A 23,676-nucleotide genomic window follows, 5' to 3' on the forward strand; every position below is an offset into this window, starting at 1 on the left:
TGAAAATATCTCATTTTGTTTTGAAGTTATATATACTTACATATGTAAGAGCATAGAAAATGACCCATGAGTGTCTTTGATTGGATTTTTTTGGCACTTCCTATCAAAATTTTGACATTTGGGCTAACACATTTAAATAATCAACTTAGGTCCCGTGTTTTCTACGCTGGTTTCGTCTTGATCAGACTAATGTCTTCAAAGATATTCGCAAAACTTTATTAAGCGCTAAATCACAACGTTGCACAAACAATAAGCCAAAACCTGGCAAGTCTGGTATCGTTGGACTCAGTCGAATAAAATAAGACGACCACACCCACAGATATATATTTTTTCATCTAAAACCATTAAAAACATATGTTTTTTAAAGGTTTTTAACAGTTATAGCGCCACCTATGGTCCGATCTACACAAAAATTGGTGTGCTTCTTTAGAGTCATATGCTGCATGTGCTCACCTTTTTTCGTGAAGTTCTGAGTTTTCGTTTAGGCTTTACAGGCTTTTGGGTATATTTAGCTACGCCCATTTTCTAAATGACCCTGTTATAGCAGCCCAAAGGGTAAAGTTAAACTTTTTTTTTTGTTAATTATTGATCTAGAGAGTCCAGAGAATTGTCCTGCACTGGTTTCGTTCCGATCAGGCGATAAAACCTCGGACTAGTTTGCAAAAGTAGGTTTTTCATGTATTTGCGAATAATTAATGAACGATTTGATTGACAGCATTAGTTCTTGAGGCAAAGTTGTTCAGCATGAGGAGATCTTTCAAATGATATGCATATTGTGTGGATCTGTGAAACACCACCTGATTACTGAGGCGTAAAACTCGTTAGCACCAACTAGTGGCCGATTTCTTTCAAAATTCTTACAGACCTCTAGGACCATGAGTCGAACATGCCCACCAAGTTTCGTTCCGATCGGCCTCCGTTAACCTTGTCTAATAGGTGCTCAAACTTCATTGGCCGATGGCGACCATGTTTTTTGAGATACGTCAATGTCCTCATAGACTATCGTGCCCCCTTTGGACCAAGACACTGCATACCAAATTTCAAGTCGATCGGACAAACTGTTGCATAGTTACAGCTGTTTTCAAGGTTTTTTTAAGTTATAGCACCACCTAGAGTCCAATTGACACGATTTTTTTTATCGTGACCAAAGATTGAGCCCGTACACATGTGTACTGAGTTTGGTGCAAATATCTAATTTCGTTCTCGAGTTATAGGCATTTTAGTAAAAGTGGCTCCGCCCTAATCGTATGTTTTGGCGCTCCTTAGCGAACGTGAATCAAAGTTTCTACTTTTTTTTTAATAATTATTGATATTCAGACTCCAGAGAACATTTCTGCACTGGTTTGGTTGCGATCCGGTGAAAAACCTAGGACTAGTTCGCAAAAGTAGGTTTTGGATAAAATTCAAAATGGCGAAATATTTTTCCAGGCGGAAATGAAATCAGAGATATACATTTTGTCCATCTTGAGCCAAGGATTCCAATGGTCTAGGAGTTATAAGCGATTTTCAAATTTTGATCACTGTAGCGCCACCTATTGGCCAATTTGGACGAGTCCGGGTATCTGAGTAGCGAGCAAGACAACTACCATCTGACAAAGTTTCAAGTCTCTCGGCCTTAAGGCTCGGGCTGCCCGATCAGTTTTAGGGAAGAAGAAAAATAATAAAAATCCTTACAATTACAACAGGGTTTCAGCACTTCGTGCTCGAACCCCTAAAAAACGACATGTACCGTATTTTTGATAGTACCAAGGCTTTATTATAAAATGCAGTATTTACCAAAAACATCCATTTACAGATTTATATAACACTTATAAATAACACTATGAGAGGTAATTACATAAGAAAAGTATAAGCCACATGAGAGTATAAACACTGAACTGAATGTAGCCTCATGGTTTGGCATGTAAACTGAGAGAACATATAGTGTAGTACGATCTAAAAGATCTGAAAATGTGGCATTCAAAGTTAAGCACAGACATAAACAGAAAGTTAAAGCCAAGAAAAATAAACCTTTCTGTTTTTTTTAGTATGTTGCACAATTTGTAGGTCATTAATTAAATAATGTCAACTTTTTGTTCAAAAGGTCAGATGTTCTTGTGACTTTTGAAGTCCACAGATAGAGGTGATTCCTGTCGTGTCCTTGAGCATGGCAACTACTGATTGCTTCAAAAGAATTTCTCCTGCAATTAGTTAGCCATAAAAAGCACTACTCTATATATAACAAAGTGCAGGTCAACCTTCCCAAAAATACATACATTTTAAACAATAAAAACACTGTTTATTTACAAGCAGGACATAAAATGTTCTTTATCATTAGAGCTGTACATTCCATAAGTTACTGATGATGGCAATTTAATAAATAGCTGCTGCTGGGTGGAGTTTCATTGCGGTGTATATTTGTGATTTATGTGACAGATTCTGTCCTCTTAGGTAAGAGAGGTTTTGGCATTATTTTAGAAGCTGTATGAATACTGTATAAATAAGAATATTAAATTTTCCCCCTTTTTGGATAGCGAAAAGATCAAGATGGTTAATTGATCTCGATCCACTAGGATCCGAAGATGTCCTCATGGTACCGCTTTTCATTCTGTGAGCAAAAAGCATAACTAAAATTATTGACCATTCGGTATATCATTACAGACTGTAAACAGTTCACCATTTCATAGGAACATAAATGCTGTAAGATATCATCTAAAGCAGCTATAAAGTGTGTCAATATGCTGAAGGTTCACCTTGAGCCTTGACAGATATTCCTCAGCCTGAGTAAGAGTGATTCCCAGCCGGCTGACTAAGATTTCCTGGATAGTGGCGGCCACATCATGGGCCATGCTCATGCCTCCACAGATGTACAGATGTCCTGAATTATGGTGCAGGACCTTGAAGACCTCATCCTTCATTTGCTCTCGCAAGATATCTTGGACGTAAACCTGGACCAACAGTCCAAAAACAAATGCATAGTAAGAATGTCTACAAGCAATGACTCGGTGACCTCCAGAGAGTGTTAACAGCCATTTAGAATCATTTTTAGATAAGACTAGAAGTAATTATTCATATTTTTTACATTTTATTCACATATATATATATATATTTATAGATATTACTACAGCTGAGTTTACCTTGGGTTGTCCAGGCTGCCTAGAGTAAGCTGTCATGATACTGCTTAGAGTGCCATCATCTCTCATGTCCAGAGTCTCTTCTTTGTAAAGATGATCAGTGTCTGAATCACGACAGCCGAACACAAGTGTCATCGGATTCCCTTTCAGACCTGGGAGAAATAACACAACTTGAGGCAAGCCCATTTCAGTGAACAGTTTGAAATGACTTTAAGGGCTAAAATTTAATACCTGTTTTTTTCTTGTCATGGAATCGCTGTTGCCAAAAGCCACGGAAGGGAGCAATGCCACTCCCGACTCCCACAAGTATACAGGGAGCGCTAGGGTCGGATGGAAGGTGGAACCCGTCAGATCTGGAATTGTTGCAAAAAATGAACAAGTTAGTTATTTATGATCAAAAACAAAAATCTTGCATTGCATTTCTCTGTCAGGAACATCTTGAGAATGTGAAATGAAGGATACCTATGGAGGAAACATGGCACCGTGTCTCCTTCTTTGATGGAATTGAGCCAGGTACTACAGAGACCAAAATGCAACTGACCTTTTCCCTCTAAACAGAGCAGAACAAAAGATACATTTCTTCAATGATTCTAGAAGTTTACGTCAGGTAGAAAGTTCCAGTGTTCAGGTATCAACTAATAAATGATCACAGTGTCTTTGGGAATAATATGGTTTGCTCTACCCTGTGTGTGATAGCTGACCACTGCCACAGTGAGGTGGATCTCCTGAGGGTGGAGGTCTGGGGAGGAGCTGATGGAGTAGAGCCGTGGCTTCAGCAGAGGCAGCTGGCTGAGGAGAAAGGCTGCAGAAAGTTCCAGAGAGGAAAACTCCTCTAGCAGCTCAAGGAAGGTGGGTTTGTGGAACTCCTTCCATGTTGTGTAAACCTGGAGGTCCTGTAGCAGAGTATGTATTTAGCTAATAAACTACTTCATGAACACATACTAAATGTACAGCCTTTTATTATCAATAACACTTTTAGCATATTCACTACTTTTTTGACTAGTAGGTTCTTTTTAGCAAAACAAAAACACTCAACAGAACCAGTGTGGTTCGATTCCTGCATTAATAATTAAAATGAGTAGGTTCATTTTTTTAGTGAATCAAACATATAAAGCATGACCAGTATAGTCCGAAGCTTTAACGAATTATTCAAATGAGTCGGTTGTTTTTTAGTGAATCAAAAACATACAGCGCAACCAGTATAGTCCGATTCCTGGAACCAGGTTCGTTTTACTCAAAACATACAACGCAAACGTTTCTCAAAGCTTTTAGAATCATTCATTCAGGAATCACAATGAATGATTCTGATGAGTCAGTTCATTCTATGACTGAGAAAAGTCTGTGTAAATATTCCTTTTATAAGAATTAAATATATACATACACTACCGGTCAAAAGTTTGGAAACATTACTATTTTTAATGTTTTTGAAGGAAGTTTCTTATGCTCATTAAGGCTGCATTTATTTCATAATAAATACAGAAAAAACAATAATATTGTGAAATATTATTACAATTTAAAATGATGGTTTTCTATTTTAATATACTTTAAAATATAATTTATTCCTGTGATCAAAGCTGAATTTTCAGCATCATTACTCCAGTCTTCAGTGTCACATGATCCTTCAGAAATCATTATAATATACTGATTTATTATCAATGTTGGAAACAGTTGTGCTGCTTAATATTATTTTATAACCTGTGATACTTTTTCAGGATTCTTTGATGAATAAAAAGTTAAAAAATATCAGCATTTGTTTAAAATAGAAATCTTTTGTAACAATATACACGACCGTTCAAAAGTTTGGGGTCAGTCATTTTTTTTGAAAGAAATTAATACTTTTATTCAGCACAGATGTGTTAAACTGATAAAAAGTGATAGTAAAGATTTATATTGTTAGAAAAGATTTATATTTTGAATAAATGCTGTTCTTTTTAACCTTTTATGTATATATATATATATATATATATATATATATATATATATATATATATGATTAAAAATACATCATCATTTGGCAATGGGAAATGCATTTCTTTCCTTTATATTTATCCCCTAAAGTTACTAAAAGATTCTCAAAGTTAACAAATTGTTAAATTCTGTGCAATTCTCATCCTTAGTTCTGAAAGATCCGCTACTGTCAAAAAACAAAGACTTACAGTTGCTAGTGCCAACAGGCGCTGTTTGTGATCTTCCTGCCATGCCATCTTTGAGAGTTTGCGAAGGAGGCTTTGTGAGGGTGGGCTGGTGACATCAAGATAGTAGGTAAGAGCTTGGGCAAGAGGACACGGTGGTATTCGTTCATCTCTCTGCCACCTGTCACCATCTGCAAGACAACATTATTAGGTATCATTATGTTATTATGTGTAGACTTCCATTATGTAATTAGGTTAGATGGTTCAGTACCAGGGTAGGAATCACTGAGGAATTCTAAGTGAAGGCTCTGGTTGATCGGCGGGGCGTTGGGCAGGTGCTTTAGGATGCCAGCTACTAATTCAGGTGAGTTCCCTGGGAAAATCCCCACATGGTCTCCAGGGGCAAAGTTTAATGTCTCAGTGTTCCCATCCATCTCCAGCTCTAACAATATTGTAGAACGACTGAGATCACATTAAAAAAAAAAAAAAAAAATACTGTTAAAATATTGTTTTCTGAGAAAACAACAAGGCACCTAACATTCAGAAAAAATAAAAGCTTAGAATAATAATATAATAAATATTAATAAATGTAATAAAATGTAAAAATATTTATCATTATTAGTAAAAACAGATGCATGAAGAGAGCAAACCTTGACTCTGGGCTCTGTAGATTCTGCCTTCTCTTCAGCTTCATGGGAACCACAGTTTTAGAATGGAGATCTGACAGAGCTGTAAATCCAAGCCAAATAATAATCTTATAATAACATGACTCTTGAATACTCATCTCTGATTGATAAATACTCATTATAATGATTGCTAAATGGCATATCTGAATCTAAAATTTCAAAATGTCACTAAGCATTTCCATATTTCTATATAATTTATAACATCGCACTGTATTATAATCGTTGTGCAAGATTTTTTTTAAAAATGAGAAACGGCAAGAATATTCTCAAATATAGCTTTGCATTTTGATCACTTCTACAGTTTTCATCAAACTTTGACCATAATTTTTCCTTAAAGGGTTAGTTCACCCAAAAATGAAAATTATGTCATTTATTACTCCCCCTCATGTCGTTCCACACCTGTAAGACCTTCATTCATCTTCAGAACACAAATTAAGATATTTTTGATGAAATCCGATGGCTCAGTGAGGCCTGCATTGACGCAAGATAATTTACACTTTCAGATGCCCAGAAAGCTACTAAAGACATATATAAATCAGTTCATGTGACTAGTGGTTCAACCTTAATATTATAAAGCGACGAGAATACTTTTTGTGTGCTTAAAAAAAAACAAAATAATGACTTTATTCAACAATATCTAGTGATAGGCGATTTCAAAACACTGCTTCATGAAGCTTCGAAGCTTTACAAATCTTTTGTTTTGAATCAGTGGTTTGGAGCGTGTATCAAACTGCCAAAGTCACGTGATTTCAGTAAATGAGGCTCCGTTACATCGTAAGTGTTTCAAAATTTCAATAGTTCACGTGACTTTGCCAGTGCTCTGAACCACTGATTCAAAACAAAAGATTCGTAAAGCTTCGAAGCTTCATGAAGCAGTGTTTTGAAATCACCCATCACTAGATATTGTTGAATAAAGTCATTACTCTGTTTTTTTTTGGCGCACAAAAAGTATTCTCGTCACCTCATAACATTAAGGTTGAACCACTGTAGTCACATGAACTGTTTTTTAATATGTCTTTAGTTCCTTTCTGGACCTCACTGAGCCATCGGATTTCATCAAAAATACCTTAATTTGTGTTCCGAAGAGGGTGAGGAATAAATGACAGAAATTTCATTTTTGGGTGAACTAACCCTTTAAGGACGTGATTTTTCAAGGAAATAAAATGATATTAAATGTACCTGTGATTTGGTCAAGTGTACAGCTGTCATTCTGAACTCTGTGCCTCTGCGGATCCCAGGAATCTGTCAGACCATCATTGCCTGGAAGCTGCCCTTGAATGTTAAACTCCTTGCAGGCATCCTTTACATACAGAAAACATGATTAATTTTACCGTTCATTAAAGTATTGAAAACAGTGGATGTTTATTACTTATATATTTATATTTCTTTTATTTAGACCTTAAAGGCATTGGAAGCCCAGGCTAAGAAAGCTTCCTCCTGTCCGTTCAACTCATCTCCCTCTCCTGTGGAGGACACGCGGACGGCTCCCAGTGCTGCAAACTTATCGTCCACTGCGTGAGCGAACGCACAGAAGTTTGGGTACATTCGAGAGCCGAGACCAAACACACAGAACCTGTGTGGGGGAAAGAAACAATTCGAACAATATATTCTATACAGGAGTGGAGAGAAAATAAATGAAGAGGATTTTAAATACTGACCTAACTTTGTTTCTGAGGCTTTTCAGACTGAGAAGCTGCTTCTTGAAACTCTGAGAGGAGAAGAAAGAATCATTTTCTAGTTAACAAACACCTTTTGTGGTTATTGTACAAAGAATCATTCCAAAAGCAAATCACGTCTTCTTGAAGACCTTTTCATTTGGACATACTGTAATTCTGCATTTATTATTTTGATGATAACGGTCTTTCATTAAACTACAGTATGCATGAATATATCCACACCTCTCCATTTCCTGGACAGTCTCCATTGCCGAAGGTGCTGGTGACAACAATTACGAGACTTTCCTTCTCAAGTTCACTGAAGTTGTAGTCCTCCATGCAAACAACCTGTATAAATAACATAATGTATGTGTTAACTAAAAGGACACAGCTCCTTAATGTCAAAATTGTCCAGTTTTACTTTTTTATCGAATGGGATATGTGCCACATGTGCCACAAGTGTTGGTAAAGATGCGCAATTTGAGTCTTAGCAGAATGATAAGTGGGTGATGGTCCTCTTACCTTGGAGCTGAAGGCACAGTTCATCATGGCATTTAGTTTCTTAGCAAAAATCTGAGATCTTCCCGTTTCTGTGGCGTAGAGAATGGTACAACGCACCCTCTTGGCCAGGACTGATTTAATGAGTGTCTGAGAGAAGAGCACTACTCTAAAAGAGAGAAAAGAAAACAAGATTTTTAGTTATACTAGGCTGCTCACCAAATATTCGCAGCTAACCTTTCAAATATTTATTACATTGTTGCAGACAGATCTCTTCTGAGAGAACAGCGCTGCGTTGTTCTAGTTGAGGAAGTGTGAATATGATATTGTGGTACCTGATCAATCCTTTGAAGCTGATTGTGCGCCTCTTCTCTTTTCTCTTCTTGTTCTTCCACTTGTGTGTCAACCACGGATCAGGCTTTAGATGGAAACACACGTGACACATTAAGGCAAGAACATCCCAAAACTTCATACCACTAGACTTGAGAATATTACAGCAAAGCAGATTTTCTGATGAATGCACAATAGGATGATACCTGATAGTAGAAAAAGGGTGACAGGATGTAGTTCAGCATTTCCTGGTGAAACACGGGAGTTAGGGATCCAGACATTGGCGGCACCAGCCAGACCCAATCGGCTGGACAGCCTCCGCGCAGACGCACTTCCATCTCCATGTGCTGAATGAAGGACTCTGATGCAGTATGATGGTCAGTAATGGTGACCTTATTTTTCTGTATGTCAGTTAGACAAAAAGGTGTAAAAACTTTAACAAGAGGTCAAATTTCATCTTAACCCATATATTGATTTTCCAGTGAACTTTATGATGTGCATACATTTGAATAATGTTACGACAATATAAATATATTCATTGAATGTTTTTTAATAAATATTTAATACAAAAATCATATATTAGAATGTTATGCAACTCCGAATTACATGACAAAAATTGTAGTTTCTTAATGTAATCCATTTACATTACTACTTTTTGATGACTTTTAGATTACTCCTGAACTAACTTGTTTATTACATTGATTTGAATAGGATAATCCTAACTTATTAACTTAAAATCACAGGGGGTATTTCAGGTCTACTTTAGGTCAAAGAGGTTCAGCTGACAAAAAATTTGGGCAATCCCTACATTGCATGTACACATATTTTAATGTACAACACATTTTAATGTATTTGAAAGACAAAAACTTTCCAAAGACAGTGACACATGGTTAAATGACTCAGTGAGTGATAATTAGAATAATAATTAATGTGTTCGTCAGGAGTTGATTATATATGTAATGTTGCAATGTTGAGAAAACACTTGTTAAAAGTGAAACGATTTCAGTTTTCAGTGATCAGCACATGATTAGTCTGTGTGTGAACCCGGAAGAGCTTCTGAACTGCATATAAACAGTATGCTGTTTTAGAAAGGAAAATTTAAAAGATAAAAAAGTAGTAGTAGCATTATGAATAATTTACTTTCATGTAATCAATAAAAAAGTAACTGTAGTCTGATTATGTAATCCAGATTACATGTAATCAGTTACTACACAGCACTGCAAATTTGGTGGCTAAATTGTATAAATTCAATACAATCAAATTTTTTTGTACGATCTGCTTATGCCCCACTGATAGTCAGGTTTACGGGGTTTTAAAAAGTTTCCACACAAGTTAATACGAAACCACCACCATGTAAAATAGTTCACATGAAAAAAACATTAATATACTGATACAAAATCCTCAATCTCTCACAAAAGTGTTTTACACTTATTTGCTTTGTAAGTCCATTTTACCTGAAAACTATGCATCACTGCGACATTGATGGCCACCAGGGCCTGGTCCTTCCATAGCGAGGACAGTTTTTGTGTCTCCAAGCCCATTCGGCGGCCAACCCGCTGTAGGACATAACAAAATGAAAGAAAATCAGTATCCTCGAAACTCTCTCTTCTCTACTGTAAATATTTTAAGCAGTACGAAATATTGTAGCACCTCAAGAACATTGTAGCGTTGGGTATCACAGAAGTCCCTCACTCCAATCTCAGTGCCCATGTACCAACCATTAAAAGGACATGCTGGGAATTCAAGACCACCGATCTCCAGCAGCATGTTGGTCACCGCAGGCAATGCATACCATCGGAGTTTCAAATCCTTAAACCACTCGTATCTGAAGAAGTGAATGAAACCATCCAATTTTATTGGCATGCAAAGACATTGGCATGTATTTAGCTACCAGTTCCAACAGACCATTGACCATGTCACTAAATGCAATATTTCAGTCTTTTCAACCACTTTGCTGATGCAAATCCATAACACTTCTAGGTCTGCATGGTTGGCTCCATCAACCAGCACTTCAGGCAAATTCACAGAGTATTTATCTAAACTAATTAGGTAGCTGCTTTCCAGCGTGAAGTGTTAGAGTGAGTCTGCTTTGACTTTTGGCCTCACTGGTTAAACTCATTTGTTAGGTCTGGATGGAAGAATGTGGCACAGAGACAGGCTGTCTTGGGTTTGAATGGCTCTGCCACTCTAGCCTGATCTTTAAGTGCCTAAGAGCGTTTGATTTTAAATACGAGCTCTTAAAAGGAAAAGCCTAGAATAATTTTCTGTTCAAGAAGCAAACAGATTTACTGCACAATCAAGTGGAATGCAAGTCATCTCAGAAATCTGAGCGCCTGAGTCAAGAGCTCATGGGACATGGGACTCAAAATCACACAAGCTACAAGACTGAATGTCTTTGTACTAGAAGCCCTGATACACAGTGATGTAACGCAACAGTTTAGAGTCTTATCAATCAATTAGCGACGAGCATGTTTTCCCAGCCGGCTGGTGTCACTTACTGTGGGTGCTCCATGTGAACTTCCAAAATTAAATGTTGGGGAATTTCAAAAACTTGAGGGTCCTCTCCATTAGCTTGTAACACCAGTGGAAGTACATCAAATAGACCGTACTTTGGGGTCCAACCAAGCTGGATGCACATCTGTGTACATATGGGTAGTTGACAAAGCATTAATGCAGGAATCTTTTATAACAAAGTTTTATGACCTCATATTAAATCAAAGACTCAAAAGAATATTTGTATTGTATTTGGTTGTATTCACACCACATGACCTCTTAAAAACAAAACAAGAGCAATTTAGAGAAATATTTATATATACAGTCAAACCAAAGTGTATTCAGACACCTTGAACATTTCATTCATTAGTACAGTTTATTCATTATAGTTTAAAAAAATGGTAATAAAATATGACAAGATCTCATAGTTAAACTGTGTCAGAAAATATTAATCTTAATTATGTCAGAAAACACTTAAGCAAAACATGGCAATGATTTTTGGTTCCAGTTTTACTGGTAGTCCACTGTATGAAGAATTTTTGGGTATAATATTTACTTTATTTCGCTATCCTCACTTACATAAATGAACTATAGTGTCCTGCACCCACTAGTAAAAATATATCAAAAATATCTGAATAATTTTTGGTTTGACTGCATATAAATAAACTAAAAAATTATTATACACAAACTAACCAAAAAGACAAAATATCTATTATAAAGAAAATAGACTGGTATCTACCTCTGTGAAGTCAACACTGGCGGGATCTCCTATTACTGTACCATCTGCCATCTTGTAGCCAGCGTATCGTACGAGCTGACTGTTCCAAACACGGAAATCATGTTGAACATCAGTTCTTTGAGGAAACACCGTGATGGCAGACCTGTAAAAATAAATATCTTTACTGTGACAGCATCACGTCAAGTTTGCAATCAAACGGATGTTTTTTTAAAAAAATCTCAAATAACACATTCTTGGTTTACCTCAGGTTGCCTCCATTGGTAGCAAACTCAATATGACTGCACAACATCTGAAACATATCTTCGGCAGTTCTGCAGTTACGTGCATCAAACAGCTGCACAGGAAAACGTGACATGATGTAAATATAACTACAGTATACCACTGCACACTTAATACACGTTTTAGAGAAACTACCTGCAATTTAGCCCACTGAATTCTGCCAATGCATCTTGGCGCATTTCTCCAAGCTTGCTTAGCCCCAAATTCCAGTTCTTTTGTGGTGAGCTGATATGACCCAGTGGCATCTATTTCTTTAGCGACTTCCTCCACACGAGACAGGTGCTCCTCGATTTTTGAGCTGAATAACAGATATAATTCAGTCATATAGTCTACCCTTTACAGTCTTCAGAATTAAGCAAGTTTATTTAGGCATTAAAATATAGTAAAACACAATAATCTAACCACTTATTCAGGATTAGAGGGGACTCTTTTAAAACCCATATTGATCTACCAAAAATGTATATATTTGGATACCTTACAATGTCTATAAAAGGTTCTTCTTACTTTTTAATTGACTTGTAGTACTGATTGATAAAGTCAATAGCTTGCATGAGGAGGTCATTGGAGCTTGGCACGGTGGAGGAGGGACAGCGTGTCATAGCCTTTGGAGTCATAATAGAGCCTTCACAGACCGTAGACATGCAGATCGGGCTCTGAAAGATAAGGGGGAAAAGTTGATATTGATCATGTATTACTCATCATGCCATGCAGCTGCCAATATAACTTATTTTAAGACGAGACTGTATAAAAGCAGACAGTGAGAAACTTTACACATATACATAGAGTAAAAAATAGAACTAGTCATTAAATGATCTCAGTGGGACACGCTCAAAAATCTGCTCACCTTAACTGCTCTGTGATGTAATGTATCCTGATGACACGAACCATCCTGGTAGTTCTTCACTTGCATGGAAAATGGGCATCGATTTACCTTGTTCTCCCATTGCTGGACATACCAACAGAGCTTAAGAATATTGCATTTCATTTATGACATTGCATTTCAAGTCAGTGAAAGTTTTGCTCACCGTATTCGGCTTAACCTGGTGGAGTACAACATTCTTCTTGTCTTTAGTGGCCTGGTTCCCCATATTGTCCTGAAATACTGAACTGAACATCAGTTTAATGAAATGTTGAAGTTGTTGTAATTATTAAAGCAATATATTGTATATAACAATTGCTATATAGACATTGTAAAACATAAATGAAAATAGAAATTATTTTTATGAATTAAAATATCTGTTATTGTATGACATTTCTTGAACAACATGAGTTTCTTACCTTCGTGCCAGGTGCAAGGACTGGAGGCAGCCCTTTTCTCAGTCTGCAATGGTGGCTTTCCCACTTTAACATGCTTATATACTCATAGAGAGCCTGTTGGCAAGGGCAGGTCAAGAGTTGTGCTGGTCGTGCTATTGTGCCTCGAGGAGGGTGGGACGGTTTCAGCAGTCCAATTACAGTCTGACCACAGTTCCTATCAAATGTCATAATCTCACACCCACACTGGAATCTTCAAACTGCAATGCCGGTAAAACCCTGACTGTCTGATGAATCGAAAAGAAACCATAACCACACCTGACAGGTTATCAGGACAGGTCTGATAAAGCCAAATCTGTGATTATTATTACTCCTTGACAAAATTCTCAATGAATGGATGGATGGATGAACAAAATAATAAGAATATATTTGTACATTACAGATTTTATTCCAATTAACTCATAATAAATGCATAATTATTGCATTTGTGAATGTTTTGTTTTTACAGTTTACATTCCACTCATGTATTTACTGTACATAAGTTGTAGAACTTGAATTAGATTTTAAGATGCATGTTTGCCTAATATGGTATAGTCTTTATTTTTGCAGAAACGTGTCTCCAGGAAGTGTATCTTAGAAATTCGGAAAAAAACAGTCAGCTCTTCTATTTTTACACTGCTCATAGGACTTCCATGACTTCCACACAGGGAATACAAAATCTTCCTTCTTTCATTTTGAAAGCTCTTCAATGTGAGTGAAACATCAAACTCAAAATTACATTTAGACATGGTGTGCATTCTAAGAAAATCACATATTTATTTGATTGTTTCCTATAATTAAAGCTGCCGGTTTTAACTGCAAAAGCATTATAATCATAGCGCAATTAAGTGGATTCCCGTCATCCGTCCTCAGTCTATTATCACTTTCATTTTGCACAGCTCTGCTAAAAGGAACAATGCCACAATATATTGCACCTCGAGTCACACAATCCGTCACACAGCTGAGGTCATTGTTATTAACACTATGATCTAACTATGTTCAATTTTGAAAGTTTCCATCCATTTAAGCAACTATCAAAAGTCACACACCGCAACCACGTTGCAGGATTTCACAACTAAGTGTGCAGTGCAGGTCATGTTTCTTGATCAACATACCTTTAAATACATTAAACACAGTAACATACCGAAGAATAGTTGATTTTATAATGCAGTCACCTTAAGAAAATGAAAAATAAAATCATAAGGCTATTTTTTTCTGTTGCATTTACTTTTACTTTTACTTTACATTGACTGTAAGCAAATGATGTTATGATGATAACAGAATGGTTTAGTATGAAATTATTGGTACCTGGCACATTTGACCTGTCATAAACATGAATTTTTACAGGCAAGCTTTCTTGTCGCTAGCAATAAAGTCAATGATTTCTGAGAATTACAGCAGTGGTTATTATTTGTCTGGGAAGGAGAGATTAAATGTATTCTGGACAATGACTTACATTACATAATATATTATACACACTTTGATATGAGTTATTCTAATTCTTCCTCATTACCTACAATCACAGAACAGTTCACAGAGCCAGGTGTCACAGAACAGATGATAATGTTCATAAAAAGATTACCTGCTTTATCACGAGAACATGAAAATGATTTTCTTTATATTGAAGTATGGCTATACATCACACATACTCAGAATTTGTTCTCTGCATTTCACTCATTCAAGTGCGCACACACACACACACACACACACACACACACACACACACACACACACCAGTGAGTACTGAACAGAAAGGGGCAGAATTTCACAGAATTCAGACTGATCAGTTAGTAAATTGTTACTATAGTAATAGTTAGTAAGTTGTTCAGTTGCTTTGAAAGGGTTTGCCAATAGTTATCTCACACTAATTTTTGGTGAATAAAAAAATCTAAATAGACAATTAGTAACAAATGCATTTATTAACACAAAATACAATATTAAGTTAACTTCAATTACAATGTACAAAATAAAAATGAAATGTAAAGTGCAAGCATATGACTTTTATGTGCATCAGTAATTTTAAAGGGTTGGTTCACCCAAAAATGAAAATAATTTGATTAATTCCTCACCCTCATGCCGTTCCACACCCGTAAGACCTTCATTCATCTTCAGAACACAAATTAAGATATTTTTAATGAAATCCGATGGCTCAGTGAGGCCTGCATAGCCAGCAATGACATTTCCTCTCTCAAGATCCATTAATGTACTAAAAACATATTTAAATCAGTTCATGTGAGTACAGTGGTTCAATATTAATATTATAAAGCGACGAGAATATTTTTGGTGCGCCAAAAAAACAAAATAACGACTTATATAGTGATGGCCGATTTCAAAACACTGCTTCATGAAGCTTCGGAGCGTTATGAATCTTTTGTGTCGAATCATGATTCGGATCGTGTGTCAAACCGCTGAAATCATGTGACTTTGGCGCTCCGAACCGCTGATTCGACACAAAAGATTCATAACGCTCCGAAGCTTCCTGAAGCAGTGTTTTGAAATCGGCCATCACTATATAAGTCATTATATTTTGGCGCACTAAAAATATTCTCATCGCTTTATAATATTAATATTGAATCACTGTACTCACATGAACTGATTTAAATATGTTTTTAGTACATTAATGGATCTTGAGAGAGGAAATGTCATTGCTGGCTATGCAGGCCTCACTGAGCCATCGGATTTCATCAAAAATATCTTAATTTGCGTTCTGAAGATTAACGAAGGTCTTATGGGTGTGGAACGACATGAAGGGTGAGGAATTAATGACATTATTTTCATTTTTGGGTGAACTAACCCTTTAATGGCTTTGCAAAGGAAGCATATAATCCAAAGACCCAGAATCTGCCCTACCTAAATTTACGGTCAGGAGCCACTATTGATTCAAAGTGAATTAAAATGCCAATCTAAGGGTGTGGGCCTTGTTTTATTGTCTTTATTTTAAACATTAGGTTTACAGAAACATAACCGGATTCTTTTAAAGACTCATATGAAAACTTATCAAGTAAAAACTAGCAGATTGTAATACTTGTAAAAGTTTATATTCAGTGTTTGGTGATCTACAATCTGATTTCAGTTTCACTTTGCTGTGTTGAGAAGCAAACATCTGCACACGACCTTTGCAGTTCTGAGTTAGCTTCACGCTGAATATTTTTCCATGGTGGTCACTTCTTTTTAGTGTACTAGGAAGGAAGATATATAAAAAAATAATAATCAAATGCCAATCAAATAATGACAATTAGTATTTTCTCTGGTGCCAAAGAAGCTCACTTTAGTTAATATCCAGTCAGCATCGGATATAGCTCTTTGAATGATCATCTGAATCCGTTCTGGATCGTCCTCATCCGCATGACTGTTGTAGCTCTGAAAGAAAAAAGTCACACTTGACACCTGACAGCGGAACAGGTGTGAATCTACACAGGCAGAAAGTGTCTTAAGTTATATTCTCCACTATTGCAGTCATTTTGAAAGCACTTAGTTTCACGTATATAAAGTACCTGTCTGATGGCGTGTTGGTAGTGTTTTCGCATGGCTGCTGATGGCAGGAGTTTGCAGCAGCGCAGCAGATATCGGTACAGCTGCACCGGCGTGCGGATCAGTTCAGCGCCCGCCACCGCAGCAGGCATGAGGGTCTGTCTTCTGCTGTCACTTTCACTGAAAGCCTCACCTTTCCAATTGTGATTGCAAAGTCTAAGCACTATAGTAATGTTGAGTATTTCCGGCCTATTTCGAGTTGTAACTAATAATAAGACACTCGTCACATGCACATACTTTGAAAGGTAAAGGTGAAGGAAGGATAACAGAGGAACCACTTCCTTATTGACCACTAACGTAAAGCTGTTATTTCATAATAAAAGTCCTCGCTCTTCTTTGAAGAGTAAATCATTGGCCCTGTCCCAAATGGCACACTTATATGCACTTTCGGTCTTGTGGACTTACAATGGCTGTAAGTCCACAAGACCGTAGGGTATCCCGTTTGTCAGTTTTAGGGTTCAGAAGCGTGCTCGCGAGCGCCCCCTTTGCGGCCGATATGCGCCCTCGATGCGCACTTTTGCTGAGCCCGCACTGGTGTGAGCTCCGCGTTAGAATTCTTCCCGACAGTCAAAGCGACGTTACGTCACGAAAGTGCGGACTCGTAGGGTGCCATTTGGGACAGGGCCATTATAGTCTGTTTAGTTAAAGGGTTAGTTCACCCAAAAATTAAAATTATATCATTAATTACTCACCTTCATGTCGTTCCACACCCGTAAGACTTTCGGTCATCTTCCGAACACAAATTAAGATATTTTAATGAAATCCGATGGCTCAGTGAGGCCTCTATTGACAGCAAGATAATTAACACTTTCAGATTCCCAGAAAGCTACTAAAACACATTTAAAACATGTGACTACAGTGGTTTAATCTTAATGTTATAAAGCGACAAGAATATTTTTTGTGCGCCAAAAAAAACAAACAAACAAACAAAAAAACTTTATTCAACAATATCTAGTGATGGCCGATTTCAATACACAAGCTTTATGAATCTTTTGTTTCGAATCAGTGGTTCGGAGCGCCAAAGTCATGTGATTTCAGTAAATGAGGCTTCCTTACATCATAAGTGTTTTGAAATTTCAATTGTTCATGTGACTTTGGCAGTTCGATATGCGATCCGAACCACTGATTCGAAACTAAATATTCGTAAAGCTTCCAAGCAGTGTTTTGAAATCGCCCATCACTAGATATTGTTGAAAAGTCGTTATTTGTTTTTTTTGGCGCACAAAAAATATTCTCGTTGCTTCATAACATTAACACCATGTCCTAACCAGATACGACGTGACGCCGCGACAAGTGATAAAAGGTATCTTTTCCATGTTAATCAGAGTTTTTGTCCTAACCAGCCACGGCGGCAACACGCAAATATTCTATTTTAGAAACGGTTTCTATTTCTCCGCGACGTCACGGCTGAAACAGCAACACAATGTATGGCAATGATATTATCAGGTACTGTTTATGTGCTTTATTTAATGTTAAAAGCATCTAATGTGAGTTTGAATATCATTCTGTGTTCCCAGCTTTTTAGCTGTAATGAAAACAACACTGGCTAATTCACCTCAGATCTTGAAAATAAATAAATGGGCACAAGAACGTTCAAACTGTCAACTCAATGCGAACAAACAAGTGTATTCTATGACAAAGATCAGTTCAATCACTCCGTATGTACTTTAAATAATGTTTAAATGGTGTAATATTTATGAATTTTATTAAGTACTTGCCCATTTCATTGTGTCTGCTGTGCTCTTGCCGAGAGAGCCCGCCCACACTCTCTTCTGATTGGCTGTGGTTTTTGATTGTTTTTTTTTCGCTTCTCATTTTGGCGTCGCGTCTAGTGCGGACAGTCAAATTGCTCGTTGATGGAATCTTATCGCATCGCGTCTGGTTAGGACATGGCGTTAGGTTGAACCACTGTAGTCACATGAACTGTTTTAAATATGTTTTTAGTAACTTTCTGGGAATCTGAAAGTGTTAATTATCTTGCTGGCAATGCAGGCCTCACTGAGCCATCCGATTTCATCAAAAATATCTTAATTTGTGTTCTGAAGATGAACGAAGGTCTTACGGGTGTGGAACAACATGAGGGTGAGGAATTAATGACAGAATTTTAATTTTTGGGTGAACTAACCCTTTAAATGCTGATTATTTTCAAACATTTCTAGGTAGCAGTAATTGATTACATGTAATCTGGGTTACATAATCAGATTCCAAAAATGAAGTACTTGTAATTAGACATAATCAGACTACAGTTACTTTTTTATTAATTACATGATTACATATTATTCAAACAATGGCAGTAAATCATTCATAATTTATTAAACCCACTGCAGTTCCCGAACCCCAGTTTGGGAAACCCTGAATGTAATGTAATGTTTAATGCACTTCATGTTGTTTATAAATGGCATATATTTTCTTTCTCTTTGTATTTTTACATCAATATGGTACAATAAGTTATCCTATTCAATTCAATGTTATAAATGCATTAGGTCAAAAGCAATCTAAAAATTATCAAAAACAGTCAGATTATACTACCTAAAATGTGTAATGCTCCTGTCTGCCTCGCTGCTCAGAGTGGTTTGCGTCTGTAACTCCGTATAGCTTTGTTTTGAATCTCTTACTTTCATTCATTGTTGCTTATATTATCATTACCTTATATCTAATATATCTAATATTGCCTACCACATTAATCTGAAGTCGCTAGCTTTTAATCTTTTAATCTAAATCGCTATTACAACGCGTTTGCATCTCGCTAGCTTGTTAACTTGTCATGAGTCTCTCGCACGCTCCTTTTTCTACACGGTCATCAAACGGCTGTGTTAAGTTGGATCAGTCTACAAACACGGCGAGTCATGTCATCCTCTCCTAGTATTGTATCGTGTTCTGTTTGTCACATGTTCAGTATAGCTTTCTCTGTCAGCGACGAGGGATTTACATGTCATAAATGTAGGGAAATAGTCAGGCTGACAGAGAAAATCTCAGAATTAGAGACACGCATCCAAACCTTAATCGAGGATAGTAAGAATGCAAGCGCTTCAGATACTGTTTTGGATGTGACTAGCTTAGTGAACTCTGTACATTGTTCAGTTCCGGCTGTAGAGCCCGCGCAGCAGGGCACTTGGGTGACAGTGAGGCGGCATAGCCGCGGAAAACACCACTCTTCCGTTCCAATAAGAACATCAAACAGGTTCTCCCCACTCAGTGATACACCCACTGAGAATCCTGTTGAAAGTGCCCTAGTTATTGGTGATTCTATTACACGGAACGTGAAAATAGAGACACCAGCCACCATAGTCACATGTTTGCCGGGATCCAGAGCACCTGACATCAAAGCAAATTTAAAAGTGCTGGCTATTGCTAATCATAAATACTCTAAGATTATTATTCACGTTGGCACTAATGATGTTCGACTTTGCCAGTCGGAGATCACTAAAATTAACATTAAAGAGGTGTGTGAACTCGCAAGTACGATGTCAGGAAAAGTAATTTGCTCTGGTCCCCTTCCTGTTCGTCGGAGTGATGAGATAGTTAGCAGATTATCATCACTCAATGGCTGGCTGTCTAAGTGGTGTCCGCAGAATAATATAGGTTTCTTAGACAATTGGAAAAGTTTTTGGGGCAGACCTGACCTGTTGAAAAGAGATGGTATTCATCCCTCCTGGAATGGTGCTGCTCTTCTCTCTAGTAATATGGCACATAGTCTTAGAGCTGAAACATGACAAACTGGGGCCCAGGTCAGGAAGCAGCAGACAAACTGGCTAAACCGACCGTCTGCTAGCTGCCTCACGTTACAGAAGTCAGATAATTCCCAACACATAGAAACTCTTACACCTAGATATTATCACATAGAGACTGTGTCTGTACCCCAAATTAGTACAAACAAAAAACTTCCAAACCCATTTAAGGGTAAAAATTTAATTAATGTTCAACAAATAAAAAATAGAGATAATACTGATAAACAAATGATAAAGCTTGGGTTGTTAAATATTAGATCCCTTTCTTCAAAAGCACTTATTGTAAAGGATATTATCACAGACAATAATCTAGATGTGCTGTGTTTGACAGAAACTTGGCTAAAATCAGACGATTACATTACTTTAAATGAGTCTAGCCCTCAAGGTTACGATTATCGACACAATCCTCATCAGAAAGGCAAAGGGGGAGGTGTTGCTGTAATTTATAGTAATATCTTCAGTATTAGTCAAAAGTCTTTCAAATATAATTCCTTTGAAGTGATGGTGCTTTATGTAACGTTATGTAAGTTGACATTTGTGCTGGCTACTGTATACAGGCCACCAGGGCACCATACAGACTTTATCAAAGAATTTGCTGATTTGCTATCAGAGTTAGTATTAGCTGCAGATAAAGTCCTTGTTGTTGGTGACTTTAATATCCATGTAGATAATGATAAAGACGCATTGGGATTGGCATTTACAGACATTCTATACTCTATTGGAGTTAGACAACACGTGTCAGGACCCACTCACTGTCGTAATCATACTTTAGATCTAATATTGTCACATGGAATCGATATGGATGCCGTTGAAATTCTGCAGCAGAGTGACGACATCTCAGATCATTATCTAGTCTCGTGTATACTTAATTTAGTCAAGGCTGCAAAACCGCCACCTAGCCATAAATATGGTAGAACCATCACTTCAACCACTAAATATCGCTTTATAAATAATCTTCCAGATCAGTTTCATTGCCTTAGCATACCAGACAGCTTAGAAGACCTCGATGTTGCAACAGAAACTATTGCCTCTGTCTTTTCCAGCACATTAGACTCAGTTGCTCCTTTGCGCTTAAAAAAGATTAAGGAAATTAATCCAACACCGTGGTACAATGAGCTCACTCGGGCCCTTAAGAGAGCAGCCAGAAAAATGGAGCGCAGCTGGAAGAAAACAAAACTAGAAGTTTTCGCATTTCGTGGAGAGAGAGAATAATTGAGTACAGAAAGGCCTTAAAAACTGCTAGATCTGCCTATTTTTCAAATCTTTTAGAAGAAAATAAACACAACCCTAGGTATTTATTTGATACAGTGGCTAAATTAACAAGAAATAAAGCTTCAACTTCTGATGTTTCCAAACAGCACAGCAGTAATGACTTTATGAACTTCTTTACTTGCAAGATTGACAATATTAGAGAGAAAATTATAACCATGCAACCATCTACTACACTACAGAATCGCGTCAGACAGTGCACTGTAGTGTCCCAGAGGAAAAATTAAATTCATTCGTTGCTTTAGGAGAGGAAGAATTGTCTAAACTTGTTAAATCATCAAAATCAACAACATGTATGTTAGACCCTATACCGACTAAGCTATTGAAAGAAATGCTTCCAGAGGTTATAGATCCTCTTCTTAATATCGTTAATTCATCTTTATCACTAGGATACGTACCAAAAAGTTTTAAGCTGGCTATTATTAAACCTCTTATTAAAAAACGTCTCGGGTTACTTGTGTAACCCTGGTTCCCTGAATAGGGAATGAGACGCTACGTCATATGACGTTATGGGAACCTTCTGCGTGATTGCGTCGTGAAGCACTCTTGTATCTAACCAATGATGAGACGAGACGTCGGAGGCGGGTGACGTCACGGACCAGGAAACTATAAAGCATACCCAGAACAAAGAACGCTAGCTTCTGGATTATGGCTGAAGCAAGACGCTCACAGGTATGCCAGGGATACGGCAACGCGACGTAGCGTCTCGTTCCCTATTCAGGGAACCAGGGTTACACAAGTAACCCGAGACGTTCCCTTTCATGGGAACTGTCGACGCTACGTCATATGACGTTATGGGAACACTGTCCCAACTACGCCGTAGAACCAAGTACCTGTCTGTTATCTTGTAGACAGAACTGACGACCCCGGAGTGGAGCCTATATCCAGGTTATAAAACCTGATAAATGTGTGCTGGGATGACCATCCAGCTGAATCACATGTGTCATTAATGGATACTCCTGACATTAAGGCCTTTGAGGCCGCCATACCCCTAGTAGAGTGGACACGGACAGCTAATGGAGATGGCTGTCCGGTCGCCTCATAAGCAAGTGAGATAGCCTCGACCACCCACTTGCACATTCTCTGCTTAGATGCTGGGCCTCCTTTCTTAGGAGATCCGTAACACACAAACAATTGATCTTTTTTACTCCACAGGGCAGCTCTGTGGACATATGCATCTAAAGCCCTCACTGGGCAGAGCAGATTGAGTTTCTCCTGATCCGAAGTTGTAAATGTAGGAGGATAGAAGGCCTGAAGTACGATGGGACCCGGGTCGTTGGTGGGGACCTAAGCACATAGCCTGGTCTAGTGTGCAGGAACGCTTTGACCATTCCAGGTGCGAATTCCAAACACAAAGGAGCAACTGAAAGTGCTTGAAGATCTCCTATTCTTTTAAGAGATGAAATAGCCAGTAGAAATATGGTATTTAGGGTGAGGAGTTTCTCTGAAACTTCCTCTAGTGGTTCGAAGGGAGCCTCAGCTAACCCTTCTAATACCACGGCCAAGTCCCAGGCCGGAGTCCTTGTACGTACTGAAGGCCTCAGCCTCAGAGTACCACGGAGGAAGCGTATAAAAAAGGGGGGTCTCGACCTACCGAGGAATCCCCCAGAGGAGCATGGCCGAAATGGTAGCAACATAAACCTTCAAGGTTGAAGGGGATAAAAACATCTGAGAAATTGTCTTGGAGAAATTGAAGCACAAGGCTAATAGAAGAGTGGACAGGGTCCACATTGCTTTGTCTACACCAAGTAGAGAACAGTTTTCATTTATACGCATACAACTTCCTCGTGGAGGGAGCTCTGGAGTGGAGTATGGTCTCCACAACCTCAGTTGGGAGACCAGCATCTATGAGCCTGGCCCCCTCAGAGGCCAGGCCCACAGTCTCCGTAGTTCTGGGCGTGGATGAATTATCATGCCGCCCGCTTGAGAC

General features: G+C 37.8%; 2 protein-coding genes across 2 annotated transcripts; both read right to left on the minus strand.

Annotated features, from left to right (window-relative positions):
- Positions 1–1,733: 1,733 nt before the first annotated feature.
- nos2b (nitric oxide synthase 2b, inducible) lies at positions 1,734–13,387 on the minus strand. Its single transcript, XM_051861126.1, has 26 exons — positions 13,204–13,387; positions 12,951–13,032; positions 12,770–12,871; positions 12,430–12,578; positions 12,061–12,223; positions 11,889–11,980; positions 11,647–11,788; positions 10,913–11,052; positions 10,065–10,239; positions 9,869–9,970; positions 8,621–8,815; positions 8,420–8,502; positions 8,109–8,253; positions 7,830–7,934; positions 7,590–7,639; positions 7,330–7,504; positions 7,111–7,231; positions 5,896–5,974; positions 5,517–5,707; positions 5,270–5,436; positions 3,796–4,006; positions 3,576–3,663; positions 3,345–3,466; positions 3,117–3,265; positions 2,733–2,927; positions 1,734–2,587 (listed from the first exon to the last, which is right to left on the minus strand). The coding sequence occupies exons 2-26, from the start codon at positions 13,011–13,013 to the stop codon at positions 2,549–2,551; spliced, it is 3,243 nt and encodes a 1,080-aa protein (XP_051717086.1). The 5' UTR covers positions 13,014–13,032; positions 13,204–13,387; the 3' UTR covers positions 1,734–2,548.
- A 2,727-nt stretch (positions 13,388–16,114) lies between these two features.
- Positions 16,115–17,051, minus strand: lyrm9 (LYR motif containing 9). The gene is made up of 3 exons (XM_051861150.1): positions 16,713–17,051; positions 16,486–16,578; positions 16,115–16,397 (listed from the first exon to the last, which is right to left on the minus strand). The coding sequence occupies exons 1-3, from the start codon at positions 16,839–16,841 to the stop codon at positions 16,380–16,382; spliced, it is 240 nt and encodes a 79-aa protein (XP_051717110.1). The 5' UTR covers positions 16,842–17,051; the 3' UTR covers positions 16,115–16,379.
- Positions 17,052–23,676: the final 6,625 nt, after the last annotated feature.

This window comes from Ctenopharyngodon idella, chromosome 15 (assembly GCF_019924925.1).
Source record: "Ctenopharyngodon idella isolate HZGC_01 chromosome 15, HZGC01, whole genome shotgun sequence".
In the NCBI taxonomy this organism is placed as follows: domain Eukaryota; kingdom Metazoa; phylum Chordata; class Actinopteri; order Cypriniformes; family Xenocyprididae; genus Ctenopharyngodon; species Ctenopharyngodon idella.